The sequence below is a fragment of the Erythrolamprus reginae genome, chromosome 3, assembly GCF_031021105.1.
Source record: "Erythrolamprus reginae isolate rEryReg1 chromosome 3, rEryReg1.hap1, whole genome shotgun sequence".
NCBI lineage: Eukaryota > Metazoa > Chordata > Lepidosauria > Squamata > Dipsadidae > Erythrolamprus > Erythrolamprus reginae.
In genome coordinates this window covers 126,946,856-126,967,276 of record NC_091952.1, presented here as the reverse complement: position 1 = coordinate 126,967,276, position 20,421 = coordinate 126,946,856, and the positions used below count along the sequence as shown (strand labels likewise).

Genomic DNA, 20,421 nt, shown 5'->3' with positions numbered 1-20,421 from the left:
GGGTTGGGTTAGCCCGGTGCTAAATTTTAAATCCTAGCAAAGATGTTTTCTACTCCTGTTGCATAATTGTAAATTTTTACTTCAGTTTTGATCACTACATAACAAAAAAAGGTGTTGAGACTGGGGGGAAAGTTCAGAGAAGAGCAACTAAATGATCAAAGGCCTGGAGGCCAGGGTTGAAATTCAAAAATTGACCCAGCTAGCTAACAATGCTGTGTATAACCAGAGGTCTCCAACCTTGGGAAATCTAAGCCTGGAAGACTTCAACTCCCAGAATTCCACAGCCAGCTTTGCTGGCTGGGGAATTCTGGGAGTTGAAGTCCACCCTGCTTAAAGTTGCCAAAGTTGAAGACCCCTATGATAGATAGCCAGTTTGGTGTGATTGTAAAAGGTGCTGGCCTACAAGTCAGGAGACTGAGTTCTAGTCCCACTTTAGACATGAAAGCCAGCTGGATGATTTTGGGCCAGTCATTCCATCTCAGCCCACAACTTACCTTACAGGGTTGTTGTTGCGGAAAAAATAGGCAGGAGTATTAGGCATGTTTGCTTACATTTTAAAAAGCAGGATAAAAATGTAAAAACAATAGTAATATTACAAACCTATTTTACCATATGTTCACAATTTTTTTCCTTAGTCATGTTATTTTTGATCTGTAGTTAAACAAGAAAATTAAGAAAAATCCACTCATCTGTTTTTCTACTTTAGATTTATTATGTTTTTGCACATTTATAAAATCATCAAAACAAATAATCAGATAAGATTTCTGACTAAGCAGTTTTAGTGATTTCTTAAGTACTGTAAATCCATTTTTAATTCCATAAAATTAGTTGACAATTCTTAACAGGTTCTCAAAAGAATATTATAACCAAATTGGTAATCATTGGAAACAGTTATGACAGATGACCTATCTCATTTCGTGAACTTAAACAAGATCAAAGGGCTTAATTTATACAAGATGAGGATGTCAGCGCCCCAAATAGCATCTGAGAAATAAATCAGATTCCAGTCTAATACTCTCATCCAAGGTTTGATTTATTATCAGATCCATGTTGTTCACACCATTGCCATCCCGATACTAACTTCCTTCCAGCACTCCACCCAGGTTAAGGTTTATCCACCATTCCCACACCCACAAGTTCATCACGAGGACCAGTCCGAGTGCAGGGATTTCACCGACCTTTTCCTTACATCCACTAGTGTTGAACAAAGGATGACCTTGGACTCTAAGAAAGAAATTTGTTGCTGCTAGTAACTTTCCCTCTCATGCAACTACCCCTCCCAGTTCCCATAATACTATACTACTAAGGCAGGCCAAAGTCTCTAACTCCAAATGATGGCTTCGACCTGGCAGGTGAGATAAAAAACTCAGATTCTAAAGTAATATGGCTTATTTTTTCTAGAACAATGTTTGTTTGTTTGTTTATTTGTTTGTTTGGATTTCTAGGCCGCCCGTCTCCGGCGCTCTCAGGGCAGTTTACAAAGTAATAAACAGATGCCAGCAAAGGTGTGTTTAAAACCTTTCTAAAGGCCAGGGGGGAGTTGATTCCAAAGGACCAGAGCCACCATAGAGAAGGCCCTTCCCCATGGCCCCGGCAGGTGACATTGCTTGGCTGACGGGACCTGGAGAAGGCTGACTCTGTGGGATCTGACCGGCCGCTGGGATACATGAGGCAGGAGACGGTCCTGTAAGTAATCTTCTCCTAACCCATGTAGGGCTTTATAAGTAATAACCAACGCTTTAAATTGCGTTTGGAGACCAATTGGTAGCCAATGCAGCTCACAGAGTATGGTGATATATGGGTATACCTCGGTAGACCCATAACGGCTCGCGTGGCTGCTTTTTGGACTAACTACAGTCTCTGAACATTCTTTAACGAGAACCCCATGTAGAGAGTATTGCAGTAATCAAGCCGCAAGGTGATAAGGGCATGAGTGACTCTGAGAAGAGACTCCCTTTCCAAGTAGGGCCACAACTGGTGCATCAGGTGAACCTTTGCAAATGTCTCCCTTGCCATATCTGAGAGATGCTGTTCTGGCCTCAGCTGTGGGTCAAGGAAGACTCTCAAGTTGCGGACCCTCTCTGAGGGGCTCAAAGATCCCTCCCTCCAGGTGATGGAAGGACAGATGGAATTGTCCCTGGGAGGCAAAAATCTATGTAATAGAAAGAATATAAAAGAAACATTTCTTCTATATTCTTTCTCTTACATTAACTCTATGCATTAGAATTATATCTGCATACATGTTTCATTTTATTAACTCTTTAAGTACTGTAACAATTATGTACCTTTATGTATTGTTATGTATCAATTATGTACTTCGATTTCTATCCTGACGACCTCCAGAATGTTACCATTATAAATGTCAGAAGCTCCAGTAATCCTGGCATTTACAATCTGGAGAAATTAATATTTCCTAATATTTTAAAGGTTCAACTTTAAAGAAGTTGACAGATTTCTGTCATAGTATTGAGCAAGAAGCTAAAAATGAAAGGCTGGTAATTTACTATTAAATTGTATAGGTGCTGTTTTACTTGTTTAGGGGAAACATCAAACAGAATTTTATTTTACATACACTACTGCCAACCTAATTTATTCCTATTTCATGTATGAATAAATATACAACATATAATACCTGAAAATATGCTGTATTTTTTTGTTCAAAATACTAAGAGATTAAAATAGTTTGTGGCAATTCAAGAGGTTTAAAAAAGAGTGCTTTATAGCACGGTTAGCATGGCACTTGGAGATATGGATATTTTACCATCTTGCCTTCTCTTCTTATATTTGCTGGGAATCCTGTCCCGGTGTTCACAACAAAATTTCTCAGCACTTGTACAAAGAGGTACAGAAAATGTATACTGTATTCTCTATTGCCAAATACCAGTTTATGCTGACATTTTTGAATGAAGAAAGAAAAAGAAACTATCTGCCATACAATAAAAGCATAATTGCTTTTGCTAGCCAGTGTAAAGGAACATAGTAGTTTCAAATTCAAGTGTTTTTCAAAGGCCGTGCCATAGCTTTAAAACACTGTGGACTTCAACTTCCAGAATTCCCCACTCAGGGAGTTTTAAATTCATATATCTTAAAGTTGCCAAGTTTGAGAAACACTGCTTTAGAATAATATTTATATATTTTACTGGAGAATATTAAAAATTAGACAGAATTCTATTGAACTTGATTTTAAAAATGCTATTGGTTTGAGGATACCAATATCAATACTTTTCAATTATTAATGCTAAATATCCAGCAGGTGGCAGCATACTGCAATCTAAAAAAATTATGTTGGATTGTTGATTTTTTTTCTTTCAGATGACAGAATCTGTTTATTTCTAGGTCATTGTTTCTTCCAATTCTTCAGAATCATTTCTGCCGCATCTAATGTGCTGTCTTTCTGCCAAGAAAGAATGTCATGAAGGTTAAAATCAACATTCATTCATGATATAAGATATTAAAGAGCAGAGAGGGAGGGGTAAGTGATTTGGTTACAGTACAATGAATGCCATCTTTATAACAAACCAGTCACTCAATTTATTCATGATAAATAAATGGTTGCCAATGATCCAGCTGTTACTCAAGGAATCAGCAGCAATATGCCCATTCGCAAATAAGAGTCTTGAAAAATAGAAATTTACTACGAAGATAATGACCATATTCAACAGTCTACTCCTGAAAAGTCTTCCATATTCAAATGAATACTTTCGCATCAAAACAGCATTTTGTTTCTAAGCAGTATTTTTAGGCTTAAAAGAAAAACATAATGTGAGTGTTATAAATATGATGTAAAAATAATATTAGCAGTATTTTAAAATTTCATGGTTAAATTAGGAAACAAAAGGAAATTCTGTAAAGTCAATAGATTGTAGAACTTACTTTGATGAAGCAAAAGCGTATATATTTTTCAAATCGACCTTTGGTTTCTGGGCCACAAAACGGACTCAGAGGAATAGCTGACAGTTTCTGGAAAAAAAAAATAGAATTACAAGCTTACAGGACACTAAAAGAGATTTTGTATGTGGCAACTATTTAAATGAAGTTTTTGAACGTTGCATTTTATTTCAAGTTTTGCTTAGCTTGTTAAACGCCAAGGTCCACAACTGGAGATAAAAATTTCTGCCCATTTATGGACATACATCTTTTCATTCTGCACCTCTATATCGGGATTACGCATTTCAATTTTATGTAAATATTATAGTTGGATATGAAATAGGAAGGAAAAAGAAACCAGATCCTACCTTAGATTTAATCATCCATTTCACAAATTTGTAATCATAAGGTTTCTCTTTTTCCATGTCAGACAGATCTATACCTTTAAAAAAAAAAAATAACACTATTTTCCAGTACAGAAACATCAAGTAGGACAACTCCACATTTTTTCAGATACACAAAATTAATATAAGCTGGGGAAATAATGTGGCAATTGTTATATTGTGTTCCTTTCCCTATATCTCCTCTGAAGCAGTATGCCGGGGTGTCAAACTCAAGCCACAGCGTGCTTAGATCTGGCCCTGCTTCTGCCCTGGAAAAAGCCTGTGGTGCCTCTGCCAGCAAAAACTGAGCTTTTCGTTGGCAGAGGGTTGCAGGAAACCATTGCGGGAGCCCGTTTTCAGAAGCCCGTTTTCACTGGCAGAGTGCTCAGGCCGCCAAAAGTGCTCCAGCACAAGTGACGTCGAGCTGGCTATGCCCACCTTGCCCATACCTACCCTGGCCTCCCAAGATCAAACACAATCCTGACGTGGCCTTCAATGAAATTGTGTTTGACACCCTTGCAGTACAATAACATTTTCCTTTTTAAAAAAAAATAAATAAATTTTTATTTTATTTTATTTAACATACAAACATTTAAACATCATACAAAACGACATTAAACATTTACAATTTATATATATACAAAATTTATCTTTTACAATTCTATTTGCTATACCTTTTTCTTAATTTCCACCCAGTTGTATATTTTCTCGATAACATTTTCCTTTTATGCATACTAGTACATAGAAATATGTTGAGGACCCACCATACAAATTAATGGCCTGGCACTTATGAGCATCATGGTGTATATCTGTAATGTCATGAAGTCATCAAATGACTATTTTTCCATTCACTGTCCCAAACCTCAGAATCCAGAACTTAGGTAGCCTTCACTACAGGTAGTCCTCAACTTGTGACCATTCAAAGTTAGAACAGCCCTGAAAAAAGTGACCTGTAACATTTTTCACGCTTAATGACTGTTACAGCATCCCAATGGTCATGTGACCAATTTCAAACACTTGGCAACTGGCATGTATTTATGACAGCTGTACTGTTCCCCGATCATCGTTTATAACCTTCCCTGCCAGCTTCTGACAAGCAAAGTCAATGGGGGAATCCAGATTTGTTTAATGACTGCATGATTCACTTAACAACTGCAGCCTTTCACAACAATTATGGCAAATAGAACAACACTCAACTGCCTAATATAGCAATAGAAATTTTGGGGTCAATTGTAATCACCTGTTCAGATTTCTTTTTTTCTGATACAGCTTCAATTTTGGGGAAAATAACCCCCTCCCAACCATAAATTAAGAATGTCACTAACCTAGTGCGGACACATCAACAATCATAAAATATCCTCCCTCGGGAACAACAGGCTTCAATCCAACATCCAGAAACGTCTGAGCCATTCGGTTCCGTTTACTTTCCAGCTCTCTAGGCAAGGAGTAGAAATAGCATTCTGGATCATCCATGCGTTTGAAATCTAGCAAAAAGCTTTGAGCTACAGCCTCCTAAAAAGCCAAACCCATTAAGAAAAAGTTGAAAAAAATCAACATAAACCAAAGACACATATGAGATCTAAAGTGTAATGATATCTGTGAGATCTAAGGTATAATGTTATCTTTAAAGCTCAAAATTTTAATTGCTTTTCACTAAGAGTGCCCACCAAAATGAATGTTCCATTAACAAGAAACACATTGGGACATATAGAAGAATGGGCTACATTTGTTTGAAGACTTTTTAAATAATTATAATAATAATTTATTGGATTTGTATGCCGCCCCTCTCCGCAGACTCGGGGCAGCTAACAACAATAATAAACACAACATGTACAATCCAATAATAAAAAACAACTAAAAAACCCTATTATAAAACCAAACATACACACAAACATACCATGCATAACTTGTAATGGCCTAGGGGGAAGAGCTATCTCAACTCCCCCATGCCTGGCGGTATAAATGAGTCTTGAGTAGTTTACGAAAGACAGGGAGGGTGGAGGCAGTTCTAATCTCCGGGGGGAGTTGGTTGAGGGCTGGGGCCGCCACAGAGAAGGCTCTTCCCCTGGGGCCCGCCAAACGACATTGTTTAGTTGACGGTACCCGGAGAAGGCCAACTCTGTGGGACCTTATTGATCGCTGGGATTCGTGCAGTAGCAGGCAGTTCCGGAGGTAATCTGGTCCATTGCCATGTAGGGCTTTAAAGGTCATGACCAACACTTTGAATTATGACCGGAAACTGATCAGCAGCCAATGCAAGCCACAGAGTGTTGAAGAAACGTGGGCGAATCTTGGTAGCCCCACGATGGCTCTCGCAGCTGCGTTCTTCACGATCTTTTTTCTTTCAACCTTCCCCATCGTTGTCTTAATTAATTCTGTATGTATCCATGTTCAACTTTTGTCAATAATATTGTTTAACCAGGATTATGGTTTTAGGATAATATAAAATTATGAAGGGAACTACAATACTGTTTCATAAGTTTTAATTATGAATAAAATCTAGCCACCTATTCATATTCCTCTCTTCTTCCTTGCAAAAGGAAGAAATGTACCAAATACTTATAAAGCTTAAATCTAACCGCAAGTATACAAAGCATTAAAGGTTGCATACAGGTGATGCTTTGGCAAGTTAAAACTGTCTATAAAATTACAGGATTTAATTGTTTACAAAACTACTGGATAAGTTTCACATTAGCAAAATATTGTAAAATGATACTCTGTTCCACGTCAGTTATGATTTCTCAACAAATGAAAAACGAAATGGAACAGATTTTGATTTTCTCAGATAACAGAGAAATGGTTATTTATTCTGATTTACACTGGCCTATTCATTAAAGTACAGTGTTCCCTCGATTTTTGCGGGTTCGAACTTCGCAAATAGCCTATACCACGGTTTTTCAAAAATATTAATTAAAAAATATTTTGTGGGTTTTTTTCTATACCACGGTTTTTCCCGCCCAATGACATCATACGTCATCGCCAAACTAATAATTTTTGCAAATAAATAACCAAAAAAAATTGTTAATAAATAAATATGTTTATAATTATCAGTATCACTAAGTGTCTTATTCAATGATGAGTACAGTGATACCTTGTCTTACTAACTTAATTGGTTCCAGGACAAGGTTCGTAAGGTGAAAAGTTCGTAAGACAAAACAATGTTTCCCATAGGAATCAATGTAAAAGCAAATAATACGTACAAATCCTTCAGGAAAATCCCAAACTTTAGAAGGGAGGCGAACAGAGGGCAGGGAGGAGCAGCTAAAGGGGGCGGGTGGAAAAAGCAAGGCTAGGCTAAAGGGTGAGTGGGAAGGAAGAAAGGCAAGGGGGCGCCCCTCCCTTTTCTTTCTTCAAAAGACACCCTTTCAGTGCCTCTGCAAGCAAGCTGTTCTCCTACTTTTGTTAATGCAAATTCTTTCCCCCTCCAAGCCGCCCCTCCCTTTTCTTTCTTCAAAAAAGGGGAAAAAAGAAATCCCTTCCTCCCAGCAGCAGTGGCTTGGGTTCGTAAGGTGAAAATAGTTCGGAAGAAGAGGCAAAAAAATCTTAAACACCGGGTTTGTATCTTGAAAAGTTCGTTAGAAGATGCGTTCGTAAGACGAGGTACCACTGTACCAGTAATAATGGTGAGTAAATGGTTGTTAAGGGAATGGGAAATGGTAATTTAGGGGTTTAAAGTGTTAAGGGATGGCTTGTGATACTGTCCATAGCCAAAAATGGTGTATTTACTTCCGCATCTCTACTTCGCGGAAATTCGACTTTCGCGGGCAGTCTCGGAACGCATCCCCCGCAAAAATTGAGGGAACACTGTACTCTACTGTTATTATTTAGCATATGATATATCTTATATTGACTTGCAATCAGGGGTGGGCTCCAGCCAGAATGCTTAATTGGGCTCGCTGCCACGGCTCATGAGTGCTTGCAGGGCCAGCACGATTTTGCTTCTGTACCTGTGGAGATAGAAAAACCATGCACGGAGCTGCAGGTGCGCCCATGTTTCAGCATACATAGAAGCAAAAAAATCTCACCGAAACACGGGCGAACCTGCGGCTCCGTGTGCGATTTTGCTATCTCCACAGGCACAGAAGCAAAATTGCACTGGCCCCGCAAGCACTCACAAGTCGCAGCGGCAAGCCCAATTTAGCTTTCTGGGTAGCAGCCCACTCCTGCTTGCAATATACATTAATATTTCACATAGATTAATAAAATATAACATAAATTTTAAAAAGATCTATATTCAAATATGCCTAGGCCATGTAACCACTGAAATGCAGCATTGGGGGGGGGGGGGGTTCCGGAGGGGGCAGGGGAGAATCAGATAACCCACTTACAATTTGCATCCATCCATTTTTTTCTTATCCATTTTAAATGCATAGTTTCCATACTTCTGACCTCCCAAATGTGCAAAATGTTTTACAAAACATCACTTCCTTTGTATGCTTCTGTACTTACTTGTAATGGAGTTGGGCATGTATAAATGGTATTTTGTTGAACGACCTGCAAGTGCTTTATGAGATGTGAGGGACCGATAGACCAGCCAAGCTGAAATGAAAGATAAAATATACATTACTTGTTGACTGTTTACTTACATTTACAAAACAACAAATGTTAGGAAGCATTCAGCGTTTGCTCCTTTCATCTATGTCAAGATATATACATTGGGCCTGCTTTGCCGATAAGTTCACAGAACTTATAATACAGTGAACCCTCGATCATCGCGAGGGTTCTGTTCCAGGACCCCACGCGATGATCGATTTTTAGCGAAGTAGCGGTGCGGAAGTAAAAACACCATCTGCGCGTGCGCAGATGGTGTTTTTGCTTCCACTGCCGCCCGCCCTTCGCCCGCCCACCCCGTTGCTCACGCCTGGGGTGCGCGCGCGTTTGGGGACTCCCTAGATCCGCTCCCCAGCTGGGGAGCGGATCTAGGGAGTCCCCACCGCGCGCGCATTGCTGGGGAAAGCGCGCGCGTTTGGGGACTCCCTAGATCCGCTCCCCAGCTGGGGAGCGGATCTAGGGAGTCCCCACCGCGCGCGCGTTGCTGGGGAAAGCGCGCGCGTTTGGGGACTCCCTAGATCCGCTCCCCAGCTGGGGAGCGGATCTAGGGAGTCCCCATCGCGCGCGCGTTGCTGGGGAAAGCGCGCGCGTTGCTGGGGAAAGCGCGCGCGTTTGGGGACTCCCTAGATCCGCTCCCCAGCTGGGGAGCGGATCTAGGGAGTCCCCACCGCGCGCGCGTTGCTGGGGAAAGCGCGCGCGTTTGGGGACTCCCTATATCCGCTCCCCAGCTGGGGAGCGGATCTAGGGAGTCCCCAAACGCGCGCGCTTTCCCCAGCTGGGGAGCGGAGCTGGGATGTCCCCAAGCGCGTGCCGCCCGCCCGCCCACGCCGTTGCTCGCGCCGCCGCTGGGGTCTTACGGGGGCAAGAGGGGGAAGACCCAGGGAAGCCTCTGCCCGGCGGGGAAACTCCACCATCTATGCATGCGTGGAAGGGCACGCATGCGCAGATGGTGGAGTTTACTTCCTGGTTGAAAACTCGCGAAATAGCCCTTTCGCGATACTTGAACACGCGAAACTCGAGGGTTCACTACTAAAAACATTTATTTTCCCACACAAACCCCATCAGTCACTGATAGGCAACTGATACATTTAGAGAAGAAGAATTTTCTTTCAGTTGATGAAAAATTTTCTCCCTAAATCATGTAGGAAGTTATTATTGGTTTAGTGGAAGACAATAGAATCAGATTTTCTGCAATTAACCCTATATTTAAAAATATACTTTTTAAAAAAAAAACCATCAAGCTACACTTTCTAAAATTAAACATCTACCGGTATTTTATAAACAAGTGATATAATAATATTTTAAAAATACATATATACACATCAGTTATGTCTCTATAAATTTCCACAACAGCTGTAAATGTTGGCATATTAAAATTCTCATATGGTCATGCCCATTTGAAATTTAATAGAGATCTTAAAAGTTTATTTGTATACGTATGGGATTTATATATGGGATTTCCTCAATTTTCATTTCTGAATGCAACCTCATTATATATTTCATTATAGTGGTAATGTCCCAAATCTCAAGTATATTTTCAATAGAACTGTGAAGAAAATCAAAATGCCATGCAGAATCATGTTCTAGACCAGTGGTTCTCAACCTGGGGGTCGGGACTCCTTTGGGGGTTGAATGACCATTTCACAGGGGTCGCTTAAGACCATAGGAAAAGATAAATTTCCCATGGTGTTAGGAACTAAAGCTTCTATTCTGCCATCTTGGAACATATTTTTATAATCCGACAAATCAGGTCGGGGTGGGGGTGTCCCTCTGATCTTCCTGCCAATCAGCTTAAAGCTCTGTTGGGAGAATTGGCACTAGACTTATGGTTGAGGGTCACCACAACATGAGGAACTGTATTAAGGGGTCGCAGCATTAGAAAGGTTGAGAACCATCTAGAATAAGATTTAGTTGTTCATTCAATAGTACCCATTAATTCCAATTAGAACTATCATATAAAATATATAGCTGGACGTATACTGTATTACTATTTAAAGTCAATAATAAAAATATCAAGTTCTTTCCAGCCTTTAATTTTTTAAAATGTATTTCAGCATATATACCGGTAATTTGCAAATATTGGTCTACATTCGCTTGTGTCTATGTTATAATTCAACATTACCTAAATATATTTTCTAACTAAATTCATTACCTTCCAGCCAGTTACACTGTATGTTTTTCCAGCACTTCCTATTGTTATTGTTCTCTCCCACATTCCAGGCAAAGAAGCTGTTCATATTAAAACAAGTTAATTGATATTTTATTTATGAAAATTTATAGATTGCCCTTCTGGTACATGGTCACCATTCAGCAATTACATTTTGCAGAGATACCAAATTTCACTTTACAAACAGATACCTGTTTAAATGACAGGGTAGAAATAATTGTATTTATGATCAATCGAATAAATTCAGAGCTGTAAGTAATGAACTGGAAGAAAAATATCTGACAAGATAAAATTATTTTTCTAAAGGATATGTATAATAAAAGCTTTCTATAATATAAATTAGCAGTGAATTAAACCAGTCTCAATGGCCATTTTATTTATTTATTTATTTATTTATTTTGTCCAATACACAATGAGGGTTTTAGTGGGTATATATCTATATACACATAGTAAAATACATGATGAAGGTTATAAAGAAGATACTCATAGTAAAATATATTTAAGAGATAATAGAAAAGAAGATATAGTCATAGAACATATCAATGAAAATAGAAGAGATATAGGAATAGAAGAAAGGTATAGGAGATATAGGAGAGCAATAGGACAGGGGACTGAAGGCACTCTAGTGCACTTGTACTCACACCTTACTGATCTCTTAGGAATCTGGATAGGTCAACCGTAGAAAATCTAAGGGTAAAGTGTTGGGGGTTTGGGGATGACACTATGGAGTCCGGTAATGAGTTCCATGCTTCGACAACTCGGTTACTGAAGTCATATTTTTTACAGTCAAGTTTGGAGCGGTTAATATTAAGTTTAAATCTGTTGTGTTGTTGTGGTTGAAGCAGAAGTAGTCGCCGACAGGCAGGACGTTGCAGCATTCCCCAGATATGGGTTGGCTAACTTTTAGGGGAGTACCAAAACATTTAAAATATATTGGGGAAGTTGGCACCAAAGCTGACTATTCCATTTTAGCAGCAGATTTAAATATGAAGGTTACCATGTCATATTTGTTATATGAAGCAATAGACTGAATACATTTTCAATCCAATCAGATTCAAAAATAGTATCAGTAAAAAAACAACATACAGATTCACATCAGCACTATCCCTATGGAGCTATCAGGAGAATCCTCATTTACAATATGTATTACGTTTGTCAGCACAGCTTCCATTTTGCACAAGGCAGATAAAAAAATGATTTAGCATTCTACACGAAACTATCTTGATGACAGCAGAGTGTACTCATTCCATGTACTATCACTCACAGCCTCTATTAAGAAGGTATTGGAGAATTATAACTGATGCTGCAAATTGATGCAATATTCATTTTCATGATGCATGTGTCACTTCAATTGATGGAATATAAGAAACTTAATACAACTCTGTCTCCAAGGAAAAGATTTATGTTCTCTTCCTTGTATAAACTTCATGTACAAAATAAATAAGCTAAAGAAAAATCGCTTTCTAGAAAAAAAAGGGGGAGGAATACTTTGCTCAGTTTGTAAACATAACTCTCATTTATACCTAGGTTTTACAGCCTGAAACTGTTCCATGGGATTTGCTTAAAAGTGACCAAGAAGAAAAAAGTGTATGTGAACAATAACTTCATCTGAAATGTTTTATACTGAGTTTTCTATGCATTCTATGCAGTGCAATAAAAATACCTTATGAGATTATTTACACACACACTAGAGGTGGGTTCCTCCTAGTCATGGGCTCCTATGGGTACAGTGATTTTTTTTTCTTTTGTTCCCTTCTGGGTTCTGGGTATGTTTTTTTCTAGCAAATGAGGTTGAATGTTTATAATTTTAGAAGAGCTGTGCATGTGTGTGTGTCTGTGTGACACATACAGTTTATATAGTAGATAATGTATATTTTTGTGTGCCTGTGTAATATGTTCACATATGGCATATATATAGAATTAAAAAGTACATTTTGGATGTTCAGTAATAGTAAATAGATAGGGAAATAGACATGAGTGACGTCAAGTTGGCCACCTTTAAGCCAGTCACATGACCTTTAAGCCAGCCCCCCTGGTCACATGAACGTCAAGCCACTCCCACCTGGTCACATGGCCAGCAAGCCACACCCACAAAATAAGCCACAGTGTGGTAGTAAATTTTTTTGCAGCCCTTAACTGGTTCCTATTGGTTTGAACCGGTTCTATAGAACAGTGTTTCCCAACCTTGGCAACTTGAAGATATTTGGACTTCAACTCCCAGAATTCCTCAGCCAGCGTAATTCAGCACAATTTGAACCCATCAAATAGCACAATTTGATCATATCAAATAATGTTTGGATGAGTTTGTCTGGGCTCAGAAACTACACAGGGTCAGATTCAATTACTACCTGGAAAATACATCACCAGAAGGCAGTAAACTAGATTGGGAAAGCTTTGAAGAAGGCAATGTGACAAAATAGCTGCAAAGAAAACCATGCTGATGTATGCATGTAATCATCCCCAGGAGCTCAACTCAAGCTTGATAAATTCTCATTGAATTATATAACATTCCCATATATAACAATAACATATCATTGAATTTATGACTTACTTTAAGTCAGATACTTAATATTCTTCAACTTCCACATTATTTTCTAAAGCTAAAAATGTGTGTGCCTTTTTGCCTTTTGGCATTTTTAAAAAAATTGTAATTAACAGGCAACATTTCACTAAGTACGTTAAGTTGGGAGAGGAAGAATGGGACAACTTGCCCCAGCCTCTGGCCATCTCGCTGCAGCTTTTTCACCAAGTGGTGAAATCCAATTTTTTTTACTACAGGTTCTGTGGGTGTGGTGTGGCTTGGTGGCTATGGCAGGGCAAAGATACTGCAAAATCTCCATTTCCTCCCCACTCCTGGGGGTAGGATATTGTAAATCTCCATTCCCACCCCATTCTGGGGTCATCCAGATGTGATATCCGAACTACTCAAAATTTCTGCTATCGGTTCTCCAAACTACTTAAAATTTCTGCTACCAGTTCTCCAGAACTTGATGGATTTCACTCCTGATCTCACCTCAGCCAATTCATTCTGGGACAATTCACTGTGGGACAATTTAATGCGGAATCACTCAAGAAAGAGACAAGCAGAATTACAGCTTGTTCTGGTTTCTGGTAGAAATTTAGCAATTACAAATAACTCTTATTAAATGCATTATTTCATGAATAAAGAAACTCCATTTATTTCTCTGCTCTTCTGGAATTCAAACACATTTCATACAGGCACTTATCTATTGGTCCGTTATCTCCCTTAACTGCATTTCTCACATTCCTTCTCCTTCTCCACTTAACAAGATTTATTTTCCTAACAGCATGATTTCTAAAACAGCAGCCCTGACTGTTAATCAACACAGAATACTTTTGCTTACTTGGGAGCGGCAAGAAAAACCTCAATTTCTCTCTTCGGCAACGTTGAAACTCCACCCTTCTTCCCCACTGACCCCGTGACGTGTCAAATACATCACTACAGTATTTAACCCATTCCTCTCCTTAATATCTTCTTCCAGACACCTGTTCTCTACTTTTTTGGGCCCTTCTGAATTTAGGGTTAACCCAGTGAGCGCCTGATTCTCCCTCGCTAGATCCTGAACTCATAGCCCCATCCTGTGGCTGGCCTCCCACCTGTTCTACTACCTGAAACCCTGGGCCCCCCACTAATTCATAAACACTATCTGAATCCGAGTCCTCAATATCTTCATCATCCTCCAACTGTCCAGGAGTATGTACAACACAGCTCACCCCAGCCTTGGGGGACTTCTAACTTGAGAAGGTCCAAATCTAAAGTAAGAAAGGGCCTGCTTGAACATTCTTTAGGTAAAATCTACTTCTTATAAGCAGTAACTAAAATATGTATTTAAGCTTCTCATCATCTACCATTTATACCATTTTAAATTTTAGTACCTATTTTAATATGTTTATTTCCAGTATAAACCAGCCACTCATACACTTCATCGCTAATGCACAATGTATCATATTTAATACAAAGATCAGCAATCAACTGGAGCTCTTCTTTAGCATAGACCTAAAATTAAACGAAAGAAACATGTTGATCAGTATATTCAGTATATACTGTACTGTGAGTGTGTGTGTGTATGATGCAAACTTCAAAACAGGACGCTCACCTTTCCTATGGGATTATGAGGGTTATTCAGTATAATAGCTTTGGTCTTGGAATTAAATTTATTTGCAAGCTCAATGGGATCCAAGATCCAGTCAGCACTAGAAGCAACCTCTCCATTCACAGATTTCTGGAATAAAACAGAACATATTTTATTAACTGTTACAACTGCCCAGTGCCAAATCTCCTAAACTGATAACTTTTATTGTTATCCAGACTCAACAAATAAACTCAAATAGCACTTTATGAAAGAGGTTCATAAGAATTAAAAAAACTTTATTTTTTTAACATTTGTGAAAAATGCCTGTCGATTAGTTTGACCCGTCCCGTGGGCTGTAGTTTGGGGACCAAGGGGTCGAATGGCCGTTTCACAGGGGTTGCCTAAGACCATGGGAAAAGACAAATTCCCCATGGTGTTAGGAACTAAATTTCTATTCTGGCGTCTTGGAACATATTTTTACAATCTGACCAATCAGGCATTTACAGTGGGGGTGTCCCTCTGACCTTCCTGCCAATCAGCTTAAAGCTCTGTTGGGAGAATTGGTGTTAGACCTATGGTTGAGGGTCACCACCACATGAGGAACTGTATTAATGGGTTGCGGCATTAGAAAATAGGCGTTGATTGCTTACCTGAACGCCTCTTCTCGTACGGTGAGCGGGTACAGCAGTCACATGGGTTGCTCATGTCCAATCCGGTGGAACTGAGCCTAGTGTTAAAAAAGCTTGCCGGATCCGCCCCTTCCCCAGAATTCGCGAATCCATAGACTAGGCTCAGCTGTGAAGCTCTGTAGTGTTCAACTCTTATTGTTAGAGGAAAAAAGGATTATAGAAAGGTAAGGAAGACACATACAAGGGCGGGAAGTGACTGCTGTACCCGCTCACCGTACGAGAAGAGGCGTTCAGGTAAGCAATCAACGCCTATTCTCCGTACTGAAGGAGCGGGTCCAGCAGTCACATGGGACATACCCAATAGATGGTCCCTAGGGTGGGATTAGATTGCTATCGTGTGAGATAACGGATTGGAGTACCCTTCTGCCGAAGGCAGCGTCCGCTGAAGCGTAAGCATCAATCTTGTAGTGCCTGATGAAAGAATTTGGCGAGGCCCAAGTGGCTGCTTTGCAGACCTCCTCCAACGGGGCTTGCGTCGCCCAAGCGGCCGAGGTGGCTGCGCTTCTGGTGGAATGCGCTGTGATGTTCCTTGGAACTGAGAGGGAGGCCGATTCATAGGCCTTAGATATAGTCCCTCTGATCCAACGGCCTATTACTGTTGAAGACACTTTGGTCCCCATGACTCTGGGGTGATAGGCTATAAACAGTGCTTCTGACCTCCGAAAGGGTCCTGTGCGTTGGATATAGATTCTCAGCGCTCTAATAAGATCCAGAGTGTGCCATCTAATTGCCAAGGGATGGTCTCGTTGGAGGCAGAAGGAAGGTAGGACAATATCCTGAGTTCTGTGGAACATGGAACTGACCTTGGGTAAGAAGGTAGGGTCCAGTCGCAAGACTACCTTGTCCTGATGGAACTGACAAAGGTCCTGCCTGATTGAGAGGGCAGCCAGCTCCGAAATGCGTCGAGCAGAGGTAATAGCCACCAGGAATGCTACCTTAAAAGATAAGTACCTTAGGGACGCTGATTTTAGGGGTTCGTATGGTGCCTGCGTGAGGGAATGGAGAACCCGAGGCAAATCCCAAGATGGATACCTGTGGACCTTGGAAGGTCTGAGGTTGGCTATGCCCTTGAGAAATTCCTGAACCTCTGGAAAGGATCGGAGAGGCTGTCTGCGGGGGCCCCCTAGGACAGATGAAATGGCTGCCAGATGACGCCGGAGGGTGCTGGTAGAAAGTTCTTTATGGAAGCCTTGCATAAGGAAGGAGATGATTCTGTGTATGGGAATGCACAGAGGGGAGAGGCCTTCCTGTAGGCACCACTGGTGAAACTTGGACCACGTGTGGTCGTAGATTCGATTGGTCGAACTCCTTCTGGCCTTTAAAATGACCTCCGCTGTATCGGGGTCATGACCACGCAGTTCTAAGTCTCTCCTGATAACAGCCAGGCGGTGAGGTGGAACCACTCCGGGTCTGGATGGAATGAGGCCCCCTGCCGCAGCATATCCCCCGAAACGGGGAGTCGCCAGGGGTCCTGAACGGACAGCTGTTGGAGATCCGCGAACCAGGGTCGGCGGGGCCAATGAGGGGCGATTAGGATCACTCGGGCCCTCTCGGTGAGGACCTTGTGGATCACGTCCGGGAGAATTGGAATTGGAGGAAAGGCGTAAAGTAGGCCTGGCGGCCATGGGCTCCGGAGGGCATTGATTGCTTCCGCTCCCGGGGATGGAAATCTGGAAAAGAAGCGAGGGAGTTGGGCGTTCGCATTGGTCGCGAAGAGATCCAGAATAGGTAGGCCGAATCTGAGGCAGATCTGATGGAACAGGTCCTGATGGAGGTTCCACTCTCCTGGGTCTATCGTTGCTCGAGATAGCCAATCCGCCTGGACGTTGAGGCTCCCCGAGATGTGGTCGGCTAGGAGCGACCGAAGATGTTTTTCCGCCCAAAGGCCTAACTTGAGGGCCTCCCTCATGAGAGCCTTGGATCTCGTGCCCCCCTGTCTGCAGATATGGCTTTTTGTGGCAATGTTGTCGGTGAGAATGAGAACGTGCCGGTTGGGAATGCGAGGAGAGAAATGTTTCAGAGCCAGAGAAACGGCTCTTAATTCTAGCCAATTGATTGGCCTGGAAGCTTCCTCCGGGGACCACGTGCCCTGGGCTATCATCCCCTGGGCGTGGGCGCCCCATCCCGATAGACTGGCGTCTGTGGTGATGACAAATTGATCCGGGCACCTGAACGGGGATCCTTTGTCCATGGCCGGAGACTTCCACCACTTGAAGGATCTGCGAACACTTGGTGGAATGACAATGCGACGATTTGAGTTGCTGTGCCCCGATCTCTGAAAGGGTAATAGGAGCCACTGAAGTTCCCTAGCATGAAGGCGAGCCCAGGGAATGATGCCTATGCATGACACCGTCTTCCCCAAAAGGGAAGACAGAGTTACTATGGATACTGAAGGTTTGGATAAAATGTTGGAAATTAACTCCCCTATACTGAATTTTCTCTCGGGAGAGAGAAAAACCTGGGAGGATTCCGAATTAATAATGGAACCCAGGTGTAAAATGGATGTGGAAGGTTGGAGATGACTTTTATCAAAGTTGATGGAAAATCCATGGTCCTGAAGGACTGACATGGTGACAGACAGGTCTGAAATCACTTTCTCTAGGGAGTTCCCATGAATCAAAATATCATCAAGATAACATAAAATGTGGATGGGAGACGCCCGGATATAGGCCGCCAGGGACCCCAAGAGCTTTGTAAAGACCCGAGGGGCCGAGGAAAGGCCAAATGGCATCGCCCTATATTGGAAATGCCTGCCTTGAAAGGAAAAACGTAAAAATTTTCTGTGGCATTTGGCTATAGGAATGTGGAGGTAGGCCTCAGTGAGGTCTAAGGAGACCATGAAATCTCCCGTGTGGATGGCGGCCAAAATAGAAGATAAGGAGTGCATCTTAAACTTCCTATATTTGATGAATAGGTTCAGCTTCTTTAAATCCAAAATAGCTCTCCAACCTCCGGAGGACTTTGGCACCATAAATAGGATGGAGTAAAATCCTAGGCCCTTCTGACCGGAAGGGACCGGTTGAATGGCTCTGATTGACAATAAATGAGAGATGGCCTCCTCCATACGGTTACAATCTGAGGATGACCTGGGAGAAGGGCAGGCAATAAAACGTTTCGGGGGAAGAGAAACAAATTCTAACAGAAGGCCTGTTTGAACGGTGTCAATGACCCAGGGGTCCTTGGAGGTGAGACGCCAATTAGAGGCGAAATGGGCTAGGCGACCCCCTATGGGAATTGAGGAAAAATTACCATCTAGGTTTTTTTGAAGCCCTGTTAGAGGACGCTCCCCTTTGGAAGCGAAACCCTCTGCCCCTGGAGTTCCTACCTTGGGAACGAAAGCGGGGGGAATACTGACCTGGAGATCTCTGATAGGAAGCCGCTTGATCTGGCTGGCGCCCTGGGCGACGAAAGGACTGCGTTTTGGTAGCCTTTTTGGTGGTTGGGCCCAAGACTTTCTTCTTGTCCGTGGTTTCCGTGAGGAGTGGATCCAGAAGATCACCGAAAAGAAGGTCGCGCTTTAAGGGACCCTGGGATAACTGCCACTTCTGGCGTACTCCCGCTTGCCAAGGGCGAATCCATAGGAGTCTTCTTGCCGTTGTAGAAGCTGCAATAGACTTAGCAGAAAATCTAGTAGATTGCAAGGTGGCATCAGCCACGTACTGGGCAGCTGCAAAGACCTTGTTGAAGTCTTGTTGACCTCTCAAGTCATCGGGAGGAATATGCTGTTGAAGTTGGCGAAGCCACAGAAGCATGGCTCTGGAGAAAAAGGAAGCTGCTGCAGAACTTTTAATGGCCCAGGAATCTGCGGTGAATCCTCTTTTGAGCATTTGTTCAATCCGCTTGTCCTCTGGGCGGAGGACTTCCTCTGCTTCGCCTGGCACAGCCGCTGCCGAGTGAAGGATCTTGACAGGTTCATCCGGTTTAGGAAAGGAGAGGAGCTCTTCATAGGAAGAGGAAAGTTTGTACAATTTTCTATCCTTGGTGGAGGGATTAAGGCCAGAGGCTGGGAAATCCCACTGTTTAAGTAAGGCATCTTTAAACAATTTAGGCATAGGAATTACCTCGTTATCCTCCTGTTCCTCTGTGAAGTAAGGTAAGTTCTCCTCCGGGGGATCAGTGGAAGTGGAGGCTTGTTTCTCCTGGGCCGCTAATCCCGTAGAAATTCTAGCTTTGAGAAGGAGAGATTTGAACAATTGAGAAGGAAAAATAGTAATTGGAGAAGGAATCTTTATTTGGGATTCCTCATCATCTGAGAGGCCTTGAAAGGGATCCTCATCATCCTCCAAATCTTCATATTCGTCCTGAGAGGAATCTGAATCCTCCTGAATAGGAGCTCTGACCGCTGGGGAGGAACCCAAGGGGCGGGAGGGACGAGGAGGAGGAGGAGGTACGGAAAGCTCATTGATGGTGGAGAGTTTGGCATCAATGGCCTTGGACAACACAGAAAAAATAGATTGGAACTCAGGAGGTAAACTAGAAATATCAGCAGGAATGGCAGAAGAATCCCTAAAGGCCTGGGAGGATCCTGGCTGGGGGGAATCTTCAATCATATCTGGTTCCTCTGGACCTATGCCCCATAGATTAGGTTGGGGTCTGTCTAGGTTAGGCTCATCCAGAGATAACACAGGGACCCCAGAAGGAGGTAGACTAGAAGCCTCTGGGGGGTCTTG

At 41.9% G+C, this 20,421-nt stretch overlaps 1 protein-coding gene across 4 annotated transcripts in view; it reads right to left on the bottom strand.

Moving 5' to 3' along the window:
- Nucleotides 1–692: 692 nt before the first annotated feature.
- KYAT3 (kynurenine aminotransferase 3) overlaps nucleotides 693–20,421 on the bottom strand; it is a 36,651-nt gene continuing 16,922 nt past the window's right edge. For all 4 annotated transcript variants that reach the window (XM_070746593.1, XM_070746591.1, XM_070746592.1 and 1 more), the window contains 8 exons: nucleotides 15,087–15,212; nucleotides 14,866–14,986; nucleotides 10,954–11,030; nucleotides 8,700–8,789; nucleotides 5,576–5,762; nucleotides 4,236–4,309; nucleotides 3,874–3,960; nucleotides 693–3,394 (listed from right to left, as the gene is read on the bottom strand). In XM_070746593.1, coding sequence (XP_070602694.1) covers nucleotides 3,338–3,394; nucleotides 3,874–3,960; nucleotides 4,236–4,309; nucleotides 5,576–5,762; nucleotides 8,700–8,789; nucleotides 10,954–11,030; nucleotides 14,866–14,986; nucleotides 15,087–15,212 — 819 coding nt within the window. In that variant the 3' untranslated portion in view covers nucleotides 693–3,337. The remainder of the gene's footprint in view (nucleotides 3,395–3,873; nucleotides 3,961–4,235; nucleotides 4,310–5,575; nucleotides 5,763–8,699; nucleotides 8,790–10,953; nucleotides 11,031–14,865; nucleotides 14,987–15,086; nucleotides 15,213–20,421) is intronic.